The following is a 14,589-nucleotide window of genomic DNA, read 5'->3' on the forward strand; positions in this document are numbered from 1 at the left end:
ACCCACAGACTATGAGATCGTGACCTGAGCCGAAGTTGGACACTTAAGGGACTGAGCCACCAAGGCGCCCCAGAGACTTTTTAAGTATAACAATAGCCTTCTGCTGTCCAATGCAGTTTGTAGTGTGCCTTGGCCCCTGTCTGTTGAAGTGTGTATATATACTTCTTTAATTCCAGCATGATCGCCGTCATCATCAGGACATGATTCATAAAACCAGTCCCCTCTTGTTGATGCTCAAGGCTGATGTCACACTAAAATGAACCCTGTAGGGGCGCCTGGGTGGCGCAGTCAGTTAAGCGTCCGACTTCAGCCAGGTCACGATCTCGCGGTCCGTGAGTTCGAGCCCTGCGTCGGGCTCTGGGCTGATGGCTCAGAGCCTGGAGCCTGTTTCCGATTCTGGGACTCCCTCTCTCTCTGCCCCTCCCCCGTTCATGCTCTGTCTCTCTCTGTCCCAAAAATAAATAAAAACGTTGAAAAAAAAATTTTTTTTTTAATTAAAAAAAAATAAAATAAAATGAACCCTGTCGAAGCTTCCTTTTCACACCCATCTTGAATTACTTATTTCCTTCGCATAAATTCCTGAAAGTAGGTTTTCTGGCCCCAAGGTTTTGAATGCATTTTAAGGCTCTTCCATAGCGTTAAAGAACAAACATTCAACTGAGTAAATCTGAAAATCTAATTGGCTTCATTCAACAATTCAGGAATAGACCCTTCTAGGAAACAGACATCGCCCTGAGGAGTTGCACAAGGTGGAAAGCTTTTGTGTGGGCAGGAGGGTGTGACGAGGAAGTTGTCAGCAAAAGAAAAGACAGGATTATTTCAGGCCAGGTCATCATTTGCAATTTCCTTATCTCACTAAAGGCAGGTTCGAAGGGCAAGCTTTCTCAGAGAGAAACGTTAAAATAACAAGGAAGCAAAATTTCCCGACAAGAGGCAACTTCCCACAGAAGTAAGACAAATAACATGCACTGTTTTCTATGCAACATAAGTATACTTTGTCTTCTGGGAAGAGAAATGCAGATCTCGTAGAACTATATAGTAAGTCATCTGCGAACCTAATCTCTTGCCTAAGACACAGGAAGAAATAATCGCTCATTATATGGTGAGTCTTAGAGGGTCCTAGGGGCCTGAAATGGGGAGGTTGCTAAGATTCTCCCAGAACATAGTCCTTGGGGTTGTCAATGCTTTGCATCAATGCTCTGAAGAACAAAGCCCCGACTTGCTTCTGACATTCCACTGCGGCTGCCAGATCGGCTTGTCTCTGAATCAACTGGGTTTATGTTTTGTTTTTGTTTTTGTTTTTTGATGTTTTTTTTTTATTTTGAGAGAGAGAGAAAGAAAGAGAGCAGGGGAGCAGCAAAGAGAGAGGGAAAGAGAGAGAATCCCAAGCAGGCTCTGCACTCAGCACACAGCCGATGTGGGGCTGGAACTCACTAATCACGAGATCACCACCTGAACCTAAATCAAGAGCCAGACGCTTAATCGACTGAGCCACCCAGACGTCCCTGAGTTTATGTTTCTTATCTTTAGTTTTTCCAGCAATGCCCCTCACTGACGAGAAGGATGAGTTCAGGCTTGCATTTATATAAACTCAGGTGGTTTTCCAGAAAAGATGGACCTTAACCATTTCCTTGGCCAGGGAACTAAGATCCAGTTGTAGAGCTGGGTCTTTTCTGAGAATAGTTTTCATTACATACTCCTTGGGTTCATTGTGAGAACTCCTGGTGGGGGCCTTCAAACAACCAGGAGGAGAAATTGGCTTTGACCCACACGAATGCATAAGGAACTCTCCAATGCTACCCAGGTAACTCAGAAAGGACAATTTTCCTCAGCTGAGAATAGTATCTGAATAAAGGAGGTTTTCTCTCTGGACTCGGGACTGGTTAGTGGCATTTCCAAAAAAGTCAAGCCTTTGTCTTTCTTTACCCATGACATTAGAAACAGAGAAGAGGGGCGCCTGGGTGGCTCAGTCAGTTAAGCATCCGACTTCAGCTCAGTCCATGATCTCGTGGTCTGTGGGTTCAAGCCCCATGTCGGGCTCTGTGCTGACAGCTCAGAGACTGGAGCCTGCTTTGGATTCTGTGTCTCCCTCTCTCTGTCCTTCCCCCACTCACACCTGTCTCTCTCTCTCTCTCTTTCTCTCAAAAGTAAATAAACATTAAAAAAAAATTTTTTTTTAATTAAAAAGAAACAGAGAAGAGGGTTGTGTCCCCAAAAATGAAAATGTAAAATGGACTTGATCATATGAAAATCAAGAAAAGCATATTTGCACAATTACCATCATCAGAAACACCATGACTTACACCTTTGGTCTCCCGATTTCATGCATAACCCAGATCTCAATTCGTGTGATTTTATCCTTTTGGAGGTAGGGGATTTCAAAATCTGCAAAAAACCTGAGAAACAGGAAAGGCATTTCTTAAAGTCTTAAAGCAATAGGATACTTTTCCCATTTCGTTAGTTGATTTACACATCACTTTTGTTTTGAGGGGTGTTTTGGGGGGGTACTTTTAGCTTTTATTTTTAGGTGATCTATTTCATTCATGCATTCATCCGCTATTAATGGCAGAAATGTGTGGACGTGGCCCCGATCTCCAGGTCATTCGATTGTTTTGCTTTACTGGAATTTACAAAAGCAAGCATTACACTGGGAATGAAGACAATTTTCTTAAGCCTCCATTTGAAAACACAAAGTGAACATTTTGGCATTCTTCGTTGTATTTGTTGATGCTGGTATTCTTACCCTTTAACAGGATAGGCTCCTTTGGGCTCTGAACCGTTCAGCATGACATGGATCACCCCAGTACTATCCCTCGAATACTGTAAGAAGAAACAACTATTTGGAGTAAATTAACACATGTCATTTTTCAGCTACGAAATGAGCAAGTTTTTGAAACTGACAATCCTTGGGGAGCCCAGGAGGCTCAGTCGGTTAGGCGTCCAACTTCAGCTCAGGTCATGATCTCGCAGTTTACGGGTTCAAGCCCCTTGTCGGGCTCTGTGCTGACAGCTCGGAGCCTGGAGCCTGCTTCGGATTCTGTGTCTCCCTCTCTCTCTGCCCTCCCCCATTCGTGCTCTGTCTCTCCCTCTCTCAAAAATAAATAAACGTTCAAAAAAGTAAAAAGATAAAAAATAAAACTAACGATCCTCAGTATTAGCAAGGATCTACTAAAATTTGGTATTTCAAAACAATTTTGATATTCCATATAGCTGGTAGGGATACAACTAGTGTATCTTGTAAATCAAATTGCTCTGAAATGTCAAAACCTCATAGACTCGGTGATTCCGTGTCTGGGAATCTACTGAGGAAATAATGTGATTCCAGCATCATAACAGCTGAAACAGACTAAATTACACAGCCATTGCAAACAACGTCAAAATCACAGTGGCTTTAAGCAAGAAAGAGTTGTTTCGTGCTCACATTACACGTTTATCACAGGTCGACTGGGGTTTTGCTCCATAAGTCCTCGCTCTGGGACCCAAGCTGATGAAGACTCCGTGTCTGTAAAGTCGCTGATTGTCAGGGAAGGGAGAAGGGGACGGTGGCAGATCACAGACCAGTTCTTAAAGGTGCCCGCCCGGAAACCACGCACACTCCCTCTCACATCTCTTTGGCCACCGCAAGTCACACCCAAGTAACTTGAACAGGCAGGGAAATGCAAACCATGTGTGTGGAAGATGAGCCAGACATATTTTGTAAACAACTGTACACAACCCTAGGGACCACCACAAGCACTGTGCACAGAGGTATGTGTGGCAGTGTTGTCTGTAAGCAAACTAAAATAGGCAACAACAAAGGAATGGTAAGTAACCCAAAGTACTCACATGTCTGAAATATTAGCCAACCGTTACTAAAAGTCCACACGAGATTTGCAAAAGCGTAAGAAGCGCTCACATTTAAAACGAAATGCAGGATGACGTAGACTGAGCACGAGCCCTCAATGCTCAAAATAAACGGGCAAAAGTCTGGAAACATTAGTCAAGCCCCCAAAATTCCCAAGGAAGGGATAAGTCCAGAGAAGTTCCCAAATCTCCAGTTCAGAATACTACTGCCTGGCTCAGTCTGTAAAGAATACAACTGTTGGTCTTGGGGTTGTGTGTTCGAGCCCCACGTTGGGCACAGAGATGACTTAAACATAAAATCTTGAAAGAAAGGAAGAAAGAAAGAAAGAAAGAAAGAAAGAAAGAAAGAAAGAAAGAAAGAAAGAAAGAAAAAGAATCGTACTGGAACATGCGATTTCCCTGATAAAATGTTTCTGTTAGTGAGGCGGGGGGCCGGAAAGGCAGGTGGCAATGAGATATCCACGCTGGACTTATTGTCTGACAAAGTGACACCTAATGCCAGCAGCAGCAAAGCGACAGTGAACTTCATGCTGTGTACGTTTTAGCTTGCTTCAAAATAATGCTAATGGTCACGGTTAAATCCACAAATGCCAAAGTCTGGTGACCACTATGCTGAAGGGGTCACCTTTACTTATACACGATGAATTTTTTCTTATCTATATTTTCTATAATTTGTCATTTTTAAAAATAACTTTTTAAGAATAAGTCTAGAAAGAACGTCCAGATATTCTTCTTTTTTTAAAACATGCTTATTTGTTTACTTTTGAAAGAGAGAGTGTGAGAGACAGAGAGACAGAGACAGAGAGAGAGAATCCCAAGCAGGCTCTGCACTGTCAGCACAGAGCCCAACTTGGGACTTGAACCCATGAGCTGGGAGATCGCGACCTGAGCCAAAACCAAGAGTCGGACAATTAACCGACTGAGCCATCCAAGCGGCCCTAATGTGTCATTTTTTTAATCCTGAGCAGCTACTACATTGATAAGAAAAAAAGGTAATAAAAAATGCATGCAGATACAATGAAGCTATATGACGCAGCGGATGTAAGCCCATGACTCCTCGACTTACGAGCTCTGTAATAAGCCTGGTTAAGTTTCCTGATCCCTTTGTGCCTCATAAGGATCCCTCCCTCATAGGATTGCTGTAAAGATTAAATCATTTAAAATAATAATTATTGGGCACCTGGACGGCTCCATCGGTTAAGCGTCTGACTGACTTCGCCTTAGGTCATGATCTCACGGTTCATGGGTTGGAGTCCCACATGGGGCTCTGTGCTGACAGCTCAGAGCCTGGAGCCTGCCTCAGACTTTGTGTCTTTCTCTCTGCTCCTCCCTGTTCACTCTCGGTCAAAACTGAATAAACATTAAAAAAATTTTTAAATAATAATCATTAACATCTATTGAATGAATACTTCTCTGCTACAATTCAGACCCTCTCCTCATCGTTATGCTAAACTCCTCTCCTTGTGCATACACGACCCAGCTCATTCCAAGGGCTCCTAAAACGTGGGTATGATTCTTGGACTCCCATTCCAGAGTTGGAGAGGGTAGAGGAGATTGGTTTGGAGCACACTCTTTGACGTGGGGCCGGTGCACGGCAAAGAGTACATGGTTTGTTGTTGTTGTTGTTTTACGAGAATGTTGACATTGCCCCTGAGTTGCTGTGACAACCAACCCCACATTCAGGCGATGAGGCACCCACAGCCTCCGTGAGCGCTGGCAGCCCAATGCTCACTGAGCGGAGTCTCCACTGGAAACGAAGCCTGTGGGTAGTGAGCAAAAGTGGGGTGCCCCCGCTGGCGCAGCAGGAGAGTGCAGACATTAACAGTGCCTTTTGCCTGGAGCAGGCCCATTGCCCTGCTCTAAACCACAACGTGGAAGAGGGTCTAACAAAAGTCACCCTGATTAACAATGGACCCAGTGGACACCTGGGGATCCAGAATGGGACAAAAAGGGACATGGACAGACCTGAAAGGGGGTGGGTGGTTGTAGGTGATGGGACCCTGAAGCCCACTGGCCTCCTAGTCAATACAGCCAACGGTTAATAGACTATCATGAACTGGTAGCTGTATAGACCTTCCACAAAAGACCATTTCCGTGTCTCCAGTTTACCCTCTGCTCACCTGTCACCTATCACCTCCTCTATCATTAATATCAGTCTCGGGGACATTTCTGACCCCCACATCTCGATCTCAGGTGTCCCAGGGGTTCGCATAAAACAAGGGTCACCCCATTTTACATAGCAGTCAAAACCACATTGACTTAAAATACTAGGGCAGCCGCGGCATGGTGGTAGTAATAGTGACTAGTTAATATCCTCATCTATACCAACACTCACTGAATGTGTCCCCTGTGCCAGGCACTGCAGTAAGTATTTGGGCTCCTATGTCCTCACACCTCTACGGAGCAAAGTGAATCAGACTGGGCCAAACATGGATGGGAAGAGAGGCTCAGAGAAGTTAAGTCATGACCCAATGGGCCCAGTCTCTGAACCCCACTGTCTCATGTTTGCAGGCCTACACCTGCTTAGCCTCTCAGCTGCCCTCCCCACGCTTACCTGCATAGATGCCATTTTCCAGTAAGAATCCACAGGGTTGTTCTCACAATCTTCTGACGTAGGGCAGGACTGATAATCGAGCCCTAAGGGAAAAACAGACAAACATGTTTCATTCCAAACATTGTATCAGAGAAGAATTAATTTAAAATATTTGCTGGCCCCACAAAATCTATTTAGCTTGTGTTTACAAATTTGACATTCATGGTAGTTCTGCCCACCCAATCCACAAGGAACCTGGCGAGGGATCACTCAATCCATGACAGCAGGACAGGTGTCATTTTGCTCAGCACAAATGTGAAGAAGGCAGAGAACTAAGCAGTTAGTGAATGAGTAAGGCTGCCGACCACTGAGCATCAGCACGTTAGCTGGGTTATTTCTTTACTGAAGTTCGAGTGAAATTATTTTTTTTAAAAACTCTTTGCAGGCTGCCTGGGTGGCTCAGTCCGTTAAGCATCTGACTCTTGATTTTGGATCAGGTCATAATCCCACGCTTGTGGGATCGAGCCCCACATCGGGCTCTACAGTGAGTGAGGAGCCTGCTTAGGATTCTCTCTCTCTCTCTCTCTCTCTCTCTCTCTCTCTCTCTTTCTCTCTCTCAAATAAAATTTTTTTAATTAAAAAAAAAAACTTGGCTTTGTTGGGAGAAGTGCTTTCTCCAGTTAGCCCTGGTCTTGGACATAAATAAAACAAAAATACACCAAGAATGTGATAGTCCTTGGCCAAAAAATAGATATTTTATAAAATTTAAAATATATAACATGTCGGCACAAAAACAGACACTCAGATCAATGGAACAGAATAAAGAACCCAGAAATGGACCCACAAACATATGGCCAACTAATCTTTGACAAAGCAGAAAGAATATCCAATGGAATAAAGACAGTCTCTTCAGCAAGTGGTGCTGGGAAAACTGGACAGCGACATGCAGAAGAATGAACCTGGACCACTTTCTTACCCCATACACAAAAATAAACTCAAAATGGATGAAAGACTTCAATGTAAGACAGAAAGCCATCAAAATCCTCGAGGAGAAAGCAGGCAAAAACCCCTTTGATCTTGGCCACAGCAACTTCTTACTCAACACATCTCCAGAGGCAAAGGAAACAAAAGCAAAAAGGAACTACTGGGACCTCATCAAAATAAAAAGCTTCTGCACAATGAAGGAAACAATCAGCAAAACTAAAAGGCAACCGATGGAATGGGAGAAGATACTTGCAAACGATATATCAGATAAAGGGTTAATATCCAAAATCTATAAAGAACTTATCAAACTCAACACCCAAAAAACAAAGAATCCAGTGAAGAAATGGGCAAAAGACATGAATAGACACTTCTCCAAGGAAGACATTCAGATGGCCAACTGACACATGAAAAAATGCTCAACATCACTCATCATCAGGGAAATACAAATCAAAACCACAATGAGATACCACCTCACACCTGTCAGAATGGCAAACATTAACAACTCAGGCAACAACAGATGTTGGCGAGGATGCGGAGAGAGAGGATCTCTTTTGCACTGCTGGTGGGAATGCAAACTGGTGCAGCCACTCTGGAAAACAGTATGGAGGTTCCTCAAAAAATTAATAGAACTTCCCTACGACCCAGCAATTGCACTACTAGGTAATTCATCCAAGGGATACAGGTGTGCTGTTTTGAAGGGGCACATGCACCCCAATGTTTATAGTAGCCCTTTCAACAATAGCCAAAGTATGAAAAGAGCCCAAATGTCCATCGATGGATGGATAAATGGATAAAGAAGATGTAGTATATATGTACAATGGAGTATTACTCGGCAATCAAACAGAAATGAAACCTTGCCATTTGCAACTATGTGGATGGAACTAGAGGGTATTATGCTAAGTGAAATTAGCCAGTGAGAGAAAGACAAATATATGACTTCACTCATATAAGGACTTTAAGATACAAAACAGATGATCATAAGGGAAGGGAAGCAAAAATAATATAAAAACAGGGAGGGGGACAAAACATAAGAGACACTTAAATATGGAGAACAAACAGAGGGTTACTGGAGGGGGTGTGAAGGGGGAGGGGCTAAATGGGTAAGGGGCACTAAGGAATCTACTCCTGAAAACATTGTTGCACTATATGCTAACTAACTTGGATGTAAATTTTAAAAATTTTAAAAATTAAAAAAACATATTAAGTGTAATATTCTATAAACTTCAAAATTAAAATGTTACTAATATAATATTACATAATCTTTTGAAATTCAAATAAACATTTTTGTGCATATATATATATACATAAAGTGTTAAAATGTATTAATTCTTTAAAATTTTAATGACAGAATTCAGCAGCCATATAATGGGATCATGTCCACCATTTACTCTATAAAAAAGGAGAAGGTACTCATTGACAAGTTGTCCTAGAGAGAACCAAACAGGGCAACATATGTGCTTCCGAGGGGAAGTATGGGGAGCTCCCACGCCCCCTCCAGGCCCACCACCCTCCCAGCATCTGCGTTCACCAACTCAGAAACCCTCTGAACCCCACTACACAAGGGTTTTATGAGATTTCATTACGCAGACACAACTGATTAAATCGCCAGTTTGGCGGTTAACTCAACCGCCAGCCCCTTTCCATCCTGGAGGACAGAGACGGGGCTGAGAGCTCACAGGCTCTAATCAGGCTTTCCTTGGTCTTCCTGGTGACCAACCCCCATGTGAAGCTACTTAGGGGCCCCCAGCCACCAGTCATCTCATTACCCCACAAAAGACACTCTTCTCTCTCCTCGGATTCCCAGGGCTTTAGAAGCTGTGTGCCAGGAAATGGGGACAAAGACCAAATATTTGTTTGTGATTATACCGTACTCTCCTTTCCTTCATGTTCTTTCTCTCACACCCCTTCCCCATTCTCCCCACCCTGCTGCAGGATAACCACAGACTTCCTGGTCACTGTCCATTGAACAAATGACCGTGTGCATTGACCTGAGCCCTGCAATTTTCCATCTCCCCACCAGTGAAAGCCAGAGTCCTCACAGGTCCCATGCTGTCTGGCCTTCCTTTATTCCTCTAGCCTCACAGCCTGTACTTTTCTCTTTAGTTACTGTGGTTCTTGCTGTTCCTTAAATATGCCAGACACCCTTCCACAGATTATTTTACTTGCCTGTGTATTGTTTTATCTCCCGTCTATAGTGTAAGGATGGGGTATGATTTGCCTGTTTTATCCTCTGCTGTGTTCCCAGTGCCTAGAAGAGGAGGGCTTGGCACAGAGTAGGCTCTCTATGGCTCTGGGTTGGATGAATGGATGACTGGAGGAGAATACACAGAACTGCGCTTAGGCTACCTTTGAACGTGACTCCGATACCCAGGGAGGAGGAATCTCCAGTTTTCTCAAGGGAGCACCCCCTCCCGCCTCCACCTTTCCTGCTCACCCTTCGAGACTCACTGAGAACCAAGAACTGCTGGGAAGCTTCACGGATACCCTGGTCTAGGCTGGTGTCTGTGCTACTGCTTAGGACCTGGCTTTTCCTGTGTCAGAGCACAGCACAGAAGGGAATGTCCCTCACAAGGCTATAAGCGCCCCGAGGATGGGAGCTCTGTTATCTCCAGTTCCCAGAAGGATCTGGGAGATAAAATGCATGAGGAGAGTTTTCATTCCCACCAGGCCAGCCCTTGTGACTTTCACTGTGATTTCAGTCTCCAAATGTCTGCCGGCACTTGGTGTGGCATTTAAGAGCACAGGCTTCAGAATCCATCAGGAGAGAATTAACTCCTGGCGCTGCTTCTTCCAGTGATTTAACCTCCCTAAGCGTCCGTTTCCCTTTCTGGAAAGTGAGGGTGGTGAGGCCAAGTTGTGCAGGATTGGGAGCGTGTGTTCTGGAGTCAGACTGTCTGCCTCTGCTGCTTCCTGGCTGTTCACTCCTCAGCAGGTTTCTTAACCTTGCTGGGCCTCAGGGTCCTCATTTATCGAAACAGGAATTAGGAGAAGACCTATCTCTTGGGGCTGGTGCAGAGATTAAATTAGTTAATACTGTATATGTAAAGTGCTTAGAGAGTACCCAGCAAAAGATAAGTGCTTTCTACCTATTATTGTTATTATCAATTATTATTACAACCTACCTCAGAGGATTTGGGGGGAATCAAATGAGACAAATGCATATGAAAGCATTTAGCACAAATGCACAATATCTACTTAAATGAGAGCTCTTACTTTTCTTTTCTTTTTAAAATTTTATGGGGTGCCTGGGTGGCCCAGTCAATTAGGCATCGACTCCAGCTCAGGTCATGATCTCACGCTTCGTGACTTCGAGCCCCACGTCGGGCTCTGTGCTGACAGCTCAGAGCCTGCTTCGGATTCTGTGTCTCCCTCTCTCTCTGTCCCTCTCCCACTCACGCTCTGTCTCTCTCTCTCAAAAATAAATAAACATTTAAAAAACAGATTTTATTTTTTTAAGTAATCCTACACCCAACACGGGGGCTCGAACTCACAAACCCGACCCCGAAATCAAGAGCTGCATGCTCCAACAACTGAGCCAGCCAGGCCCCCAGAGCTCATACTTTTCTTGTGGTTTGTGCAGGAGTCTTACCGGAGGCATTTTCCTGTCGACACCAGCTCAGAAAATCTCCAATCCTGCCATACAGAACATCACACAGAGGCATAAAGCGACGGGCATTCTCCGCATAGCTAGTGACGAGGAGGTGGTTGTTTTCCCAGAACAGGGACTAAGGAAAAAGCAAACACAAAATTACCATATAAAATAAAATCAAGGCAGATTTTTTTCAGACATGTCAGGCAGTCCATTGCTCATTCAACTCCAGCTTGCCTGACAACTGAACTTTCTTTTTCTTTGTCTCTGTTTACCCATTCAGAGAGTATCCCGATATTTACTCCCCTTATTCCTAGGGTATCAGGCAAACCTTAACAAAATACTTTCCCAGCAGCGTTTATATAAACATTCCTGGATTAAAAAAAGATCAAAGGACCTGGGTTTGAATCCTGAGTCTGTTCATACACTAGATATGTGATCTTGAGCAAAGCATGTAATCTCCCTGTGCCTCGGTTTCAACATCTGGAAAATGGGGAGCATGAGCCCTTTCTCTTCTACCACAGCTGTGTTCAGGATAATATGTAACCACAAAAAAGCACTTCCCAGAGCATAAAGTGCCTCAGAAATATGTGACTTTTATATTATGTTTTACAGTTTCCACCGTCAAGCTACGGTATTTTCACGCAACAGTAATACAAATAACGACATCCCGCTCATAATCTCATTAGATCCTTAGTAGTCCACTTGGTCTATGCCCAGACTGGAAGGTTCCTGGGGGAGGGGCTGTTTTGTTCTCTGTTGCACTTTGTCCACTTGTTGCCTTAGCACAATGTTCAGCAGGTGGAAGTAAATTGGGAACTATTTCCTGAGTTCATCAGCTAGCACCAAAGAAAGAACAAAATTCATCGTTCCTCTTTTTACTGGCAGGGAGCTGGCAAGGTGCAAAATGCAACCTATTTTCAATCTATTATATCACTGAACCTTCCAGCTCCATCAGAAATGATGTTAAGATTTTCTCATTGGTAAACATTATTGTTACCTGATTTTACAATGAAAAATCAGGTTAAGAATTATGTTGTCAGAGAAACAATAAAGGTATCTTTCTTTAAACTCAAGGTATTGTTCTAAGCAAGCATTTTATGTAGATTTTCTCATTTATTTTGGTTTTATTAGAACTCAGAACATAAAAAAAAAAAATAACTCAGAACATAGACATGTGGTTTTCTTAATGGGACTGAACAGATAGAATCTTAAGGTTCCTTAAAATGAGGGATCAGGGGGCACCTGGGTGGCTCAGTTGGTGAAGCATCTGACTTCGACTCAGGTCACAGTCTCACAATTTGTGAGTTTGAGCCCCGTGTCAGGCTCTGTGCTGACAGCTCAGAGCCTGGAACCTGCTTTGGATTCTGTGTCTCCCTCTCTTTCTGCCCCTCCCCTGCTCACACTCTGTCTCTCCTTCTCTCTCAAAAATAAATAAACATTAAAATAATAATAATAATAATGATAATAATAATAATAATAATAATAAAAGGAGGGATCAGTCTTCTGGGAAGATATTGAGGTTAAAGCCTTTCTGAGTCCCTCAAAGTTCAGACCAAATGGGGCCAGTTGGGACACAGGTTATTCAGAATTGGCTCGGGGCAGAGGCCCAGGAAGAAGGTGTGGCAACGTCCTAATGTGGTGATTCCTGCACAGACTTGTTGACCTAGGAAAGTCCCTTCTGCCCAGACAGGCAGGAGACCCAGGATTACCAGTGAAGATGCCTTCCCATCAGAGAGCTCAGGTGAGTTTGTTGCTTGATTTTTTGGTGATACTGAAACAGGGTCCCACAGGGTCACAGACACTGGCCCAGGCACTATCTATCTCTGTAGAGACAGAGAGGAACATTTTACCTTGTCCCTGGGAATGGAGTGTCTGGAGAGGCTAATAAAAAGGTCATAGTCCGAGGGAAATACAGAACAGGGATCCTTGTCCAGAACCACTTTAAAGGCTTCCCAGATAGCTGTGCAGTTCTTGTCCCTGTACAGAAGTACAAGTTAAAAAAGAAAAGAAAAGAAAAAAAAACCAACGACATCATGAAGTGATGTGAAACACTGTCATTTCTCTCAAAGTTCAACAGCTTTACAGGCAATTTTGCCATTTATTAACTCTGCAGAACTAGGCACAAGAAAGGCAGCAAACGGTCATGTCTCATGCATTAACCCCAGCTCAGAAGAGGAGAAGACAAACCCGTGACGGATTTAGGAATCTGACCGTGAAAGTGGTCTCAGAAGGAACTACACACATGTTTCAGAGCTAAGGAACCTAAGTCTTGTCTCAGGCTCCCAGAGACCAGCAGAGAAAGCACTGTGCTGGAGGATGACAATTCCAGTAAGCCAGTGCAGGCCCCCAATTTGAGGTGCCTCTCCATTTAGACCTAAGGTCCATTGTGTCAGGGGCTGGTGGACAAGACCTTGTAAAACCAGGCATGGGCTCTGAGTGTTGAGAAAAGCTGTTACACCCGCTGCTAATGTTAGTTAGGAATAAGGTCACATCAGGGACCTAATGTCTCATCAGTGAGAAAATAACTATCTTGTTTCTCCAGCATATTTGTTTTCAGCTTCACGAGTCCTTGAGGACCTCACTGTTCCTGGGAACCCTCCAAAGTTACTCGGGAGAGTAGATTCCTTGGGTACCTGGGAATCGGTACCTGCAGTCGGTTAAGTGTCTGACTCTTGATCTCAGCTCAGGTCACGATCTCATGGTTCAATCTCATGGTTCGTGAGTTGGAGCCCCACATCAGACTCTGCACTGATGGTTGGGAGCCTGCTTGGGATTCCCTCTCCTCTCTGCCCCTCCCCCACGTGTGTGTGTGTGTGTGTGTGTGTGTGTGTGCACACGCGTGCGTGCGCGTGCACCCTCTACTCTCTACTCTCTCCCTTTCTCTCAAAATAAATAAATAAACTTAAAGAAATTTTTTAAAAGAGAGAGAGAGAGAGTAGATGCCTGGGAACACAGATCATAAATGTTCCTGGGAAATTGTAGTTAAGCTAACCCCTTGTAAGCCATGCTGGAAAGATTACAAAGTTTACCAAGTTCCTATGACCAGCTACCTATTTGCAAGAATAACTGGACAAAATGGTGCGGCTGGCAGTATAAGCAGTTCTGAAGTTTGTGTTAGAGGAGACAGTGCTTTGAGAACTATCTCCCTGTCTCCTTCCTCGCTGAAAGTAATAAAAAACATTCGCTCAAAAAAAACATTCGCTCAAGCCAAGGGATTTGGGCTGATCTACCGGCTGACACGCCCAAGCCGGCACCCTTTGCATCAGGTGACACTAAAGCAGAAAGGATGCCCTCCAGCGACAGCCACCACTCTTGAAGTCCATTCTGGCTTTTCAAAAACATTCCCCAAGGCATTTGTAACTTTTTATGTCTCGTGGTGGGCAGTGGCTATCATGGGTGGGTTCCCTACACGATTCTCTGCTGTTTTTATTTGTCTGAACCTTGTCACCAAAAAAAAAAAAAAAAATCCTGGCACAATAAAAGGACATTATGAAAACAGCAAAAGTAGGTCCAAAGAAGGTATAAAGATTAGTACGAAGCACTGTGCTGGCAAGAGAGACTCAACTTAGAAAGTCCTCTACCTTAGGGGATCTGATAATGAATTGCCCAAGTCCCCGGACTCACCAATTCCAGCGGA

At 43.9% G+C, this 14,589-nt stretch overlaps 1 protein-coding gene across 3 annotated transcripts in view; it reads right to left on the minus strand.

The window, feature by feature from the left end:
* Positions 1 to 14,589, minus strand: part of BST1 (bone marrow stromal cell antigen 1) — a 31,309-nt gene that overhangs the window by 16,149 nt on the left and 571 nt on the right. For all 3 annotated transcript variants that reach the window (XM_043572920.1, XM_043572921.1, XM_043572923.1), the window contains exons 2-6: positions 12,803 to 12,929; positions 10,950 to 11,085; positions 6,398 to 6,480; positions 2,744 to 2,820; positions 2,304 to 2,396 (exon numbers count right to left, since the gene is read on the minus strand). In XM_043572920.1, the coding sequence (XP_043428855.1) occupies positions 2,304 to 2,396; positions 2,744 to 2,820; positions 6,398 to 6,480; positions 10,950 to 11,085; positions 12,803 to 12,929 (516 nt within the window). The remainder of the gene's footprint in view (positions 1 to 2,303; positions 2,397 to 2,743; positions 2,821 to 6,397; positions 6,481 to 10,949; positions 11,086 to 12,802; positions 12,930 to 14,589) is intronic.

Source organism: Prionailurus bengalensis, chromosome B1 (assembly GCF_016509475.1).
Source record: "Prionailurus bengalensis isolate Pbe53 chromosome B1, Fcat_Pben_1.1_paternal_pri, whole genome shotgun sequence".
NCBI classification, from domain to species: Eukaryota; Metazoa; Chordata; class Mammalia; order Carnivora; family Felidae; genus Prionailurus; species Prionailurus bengalensis.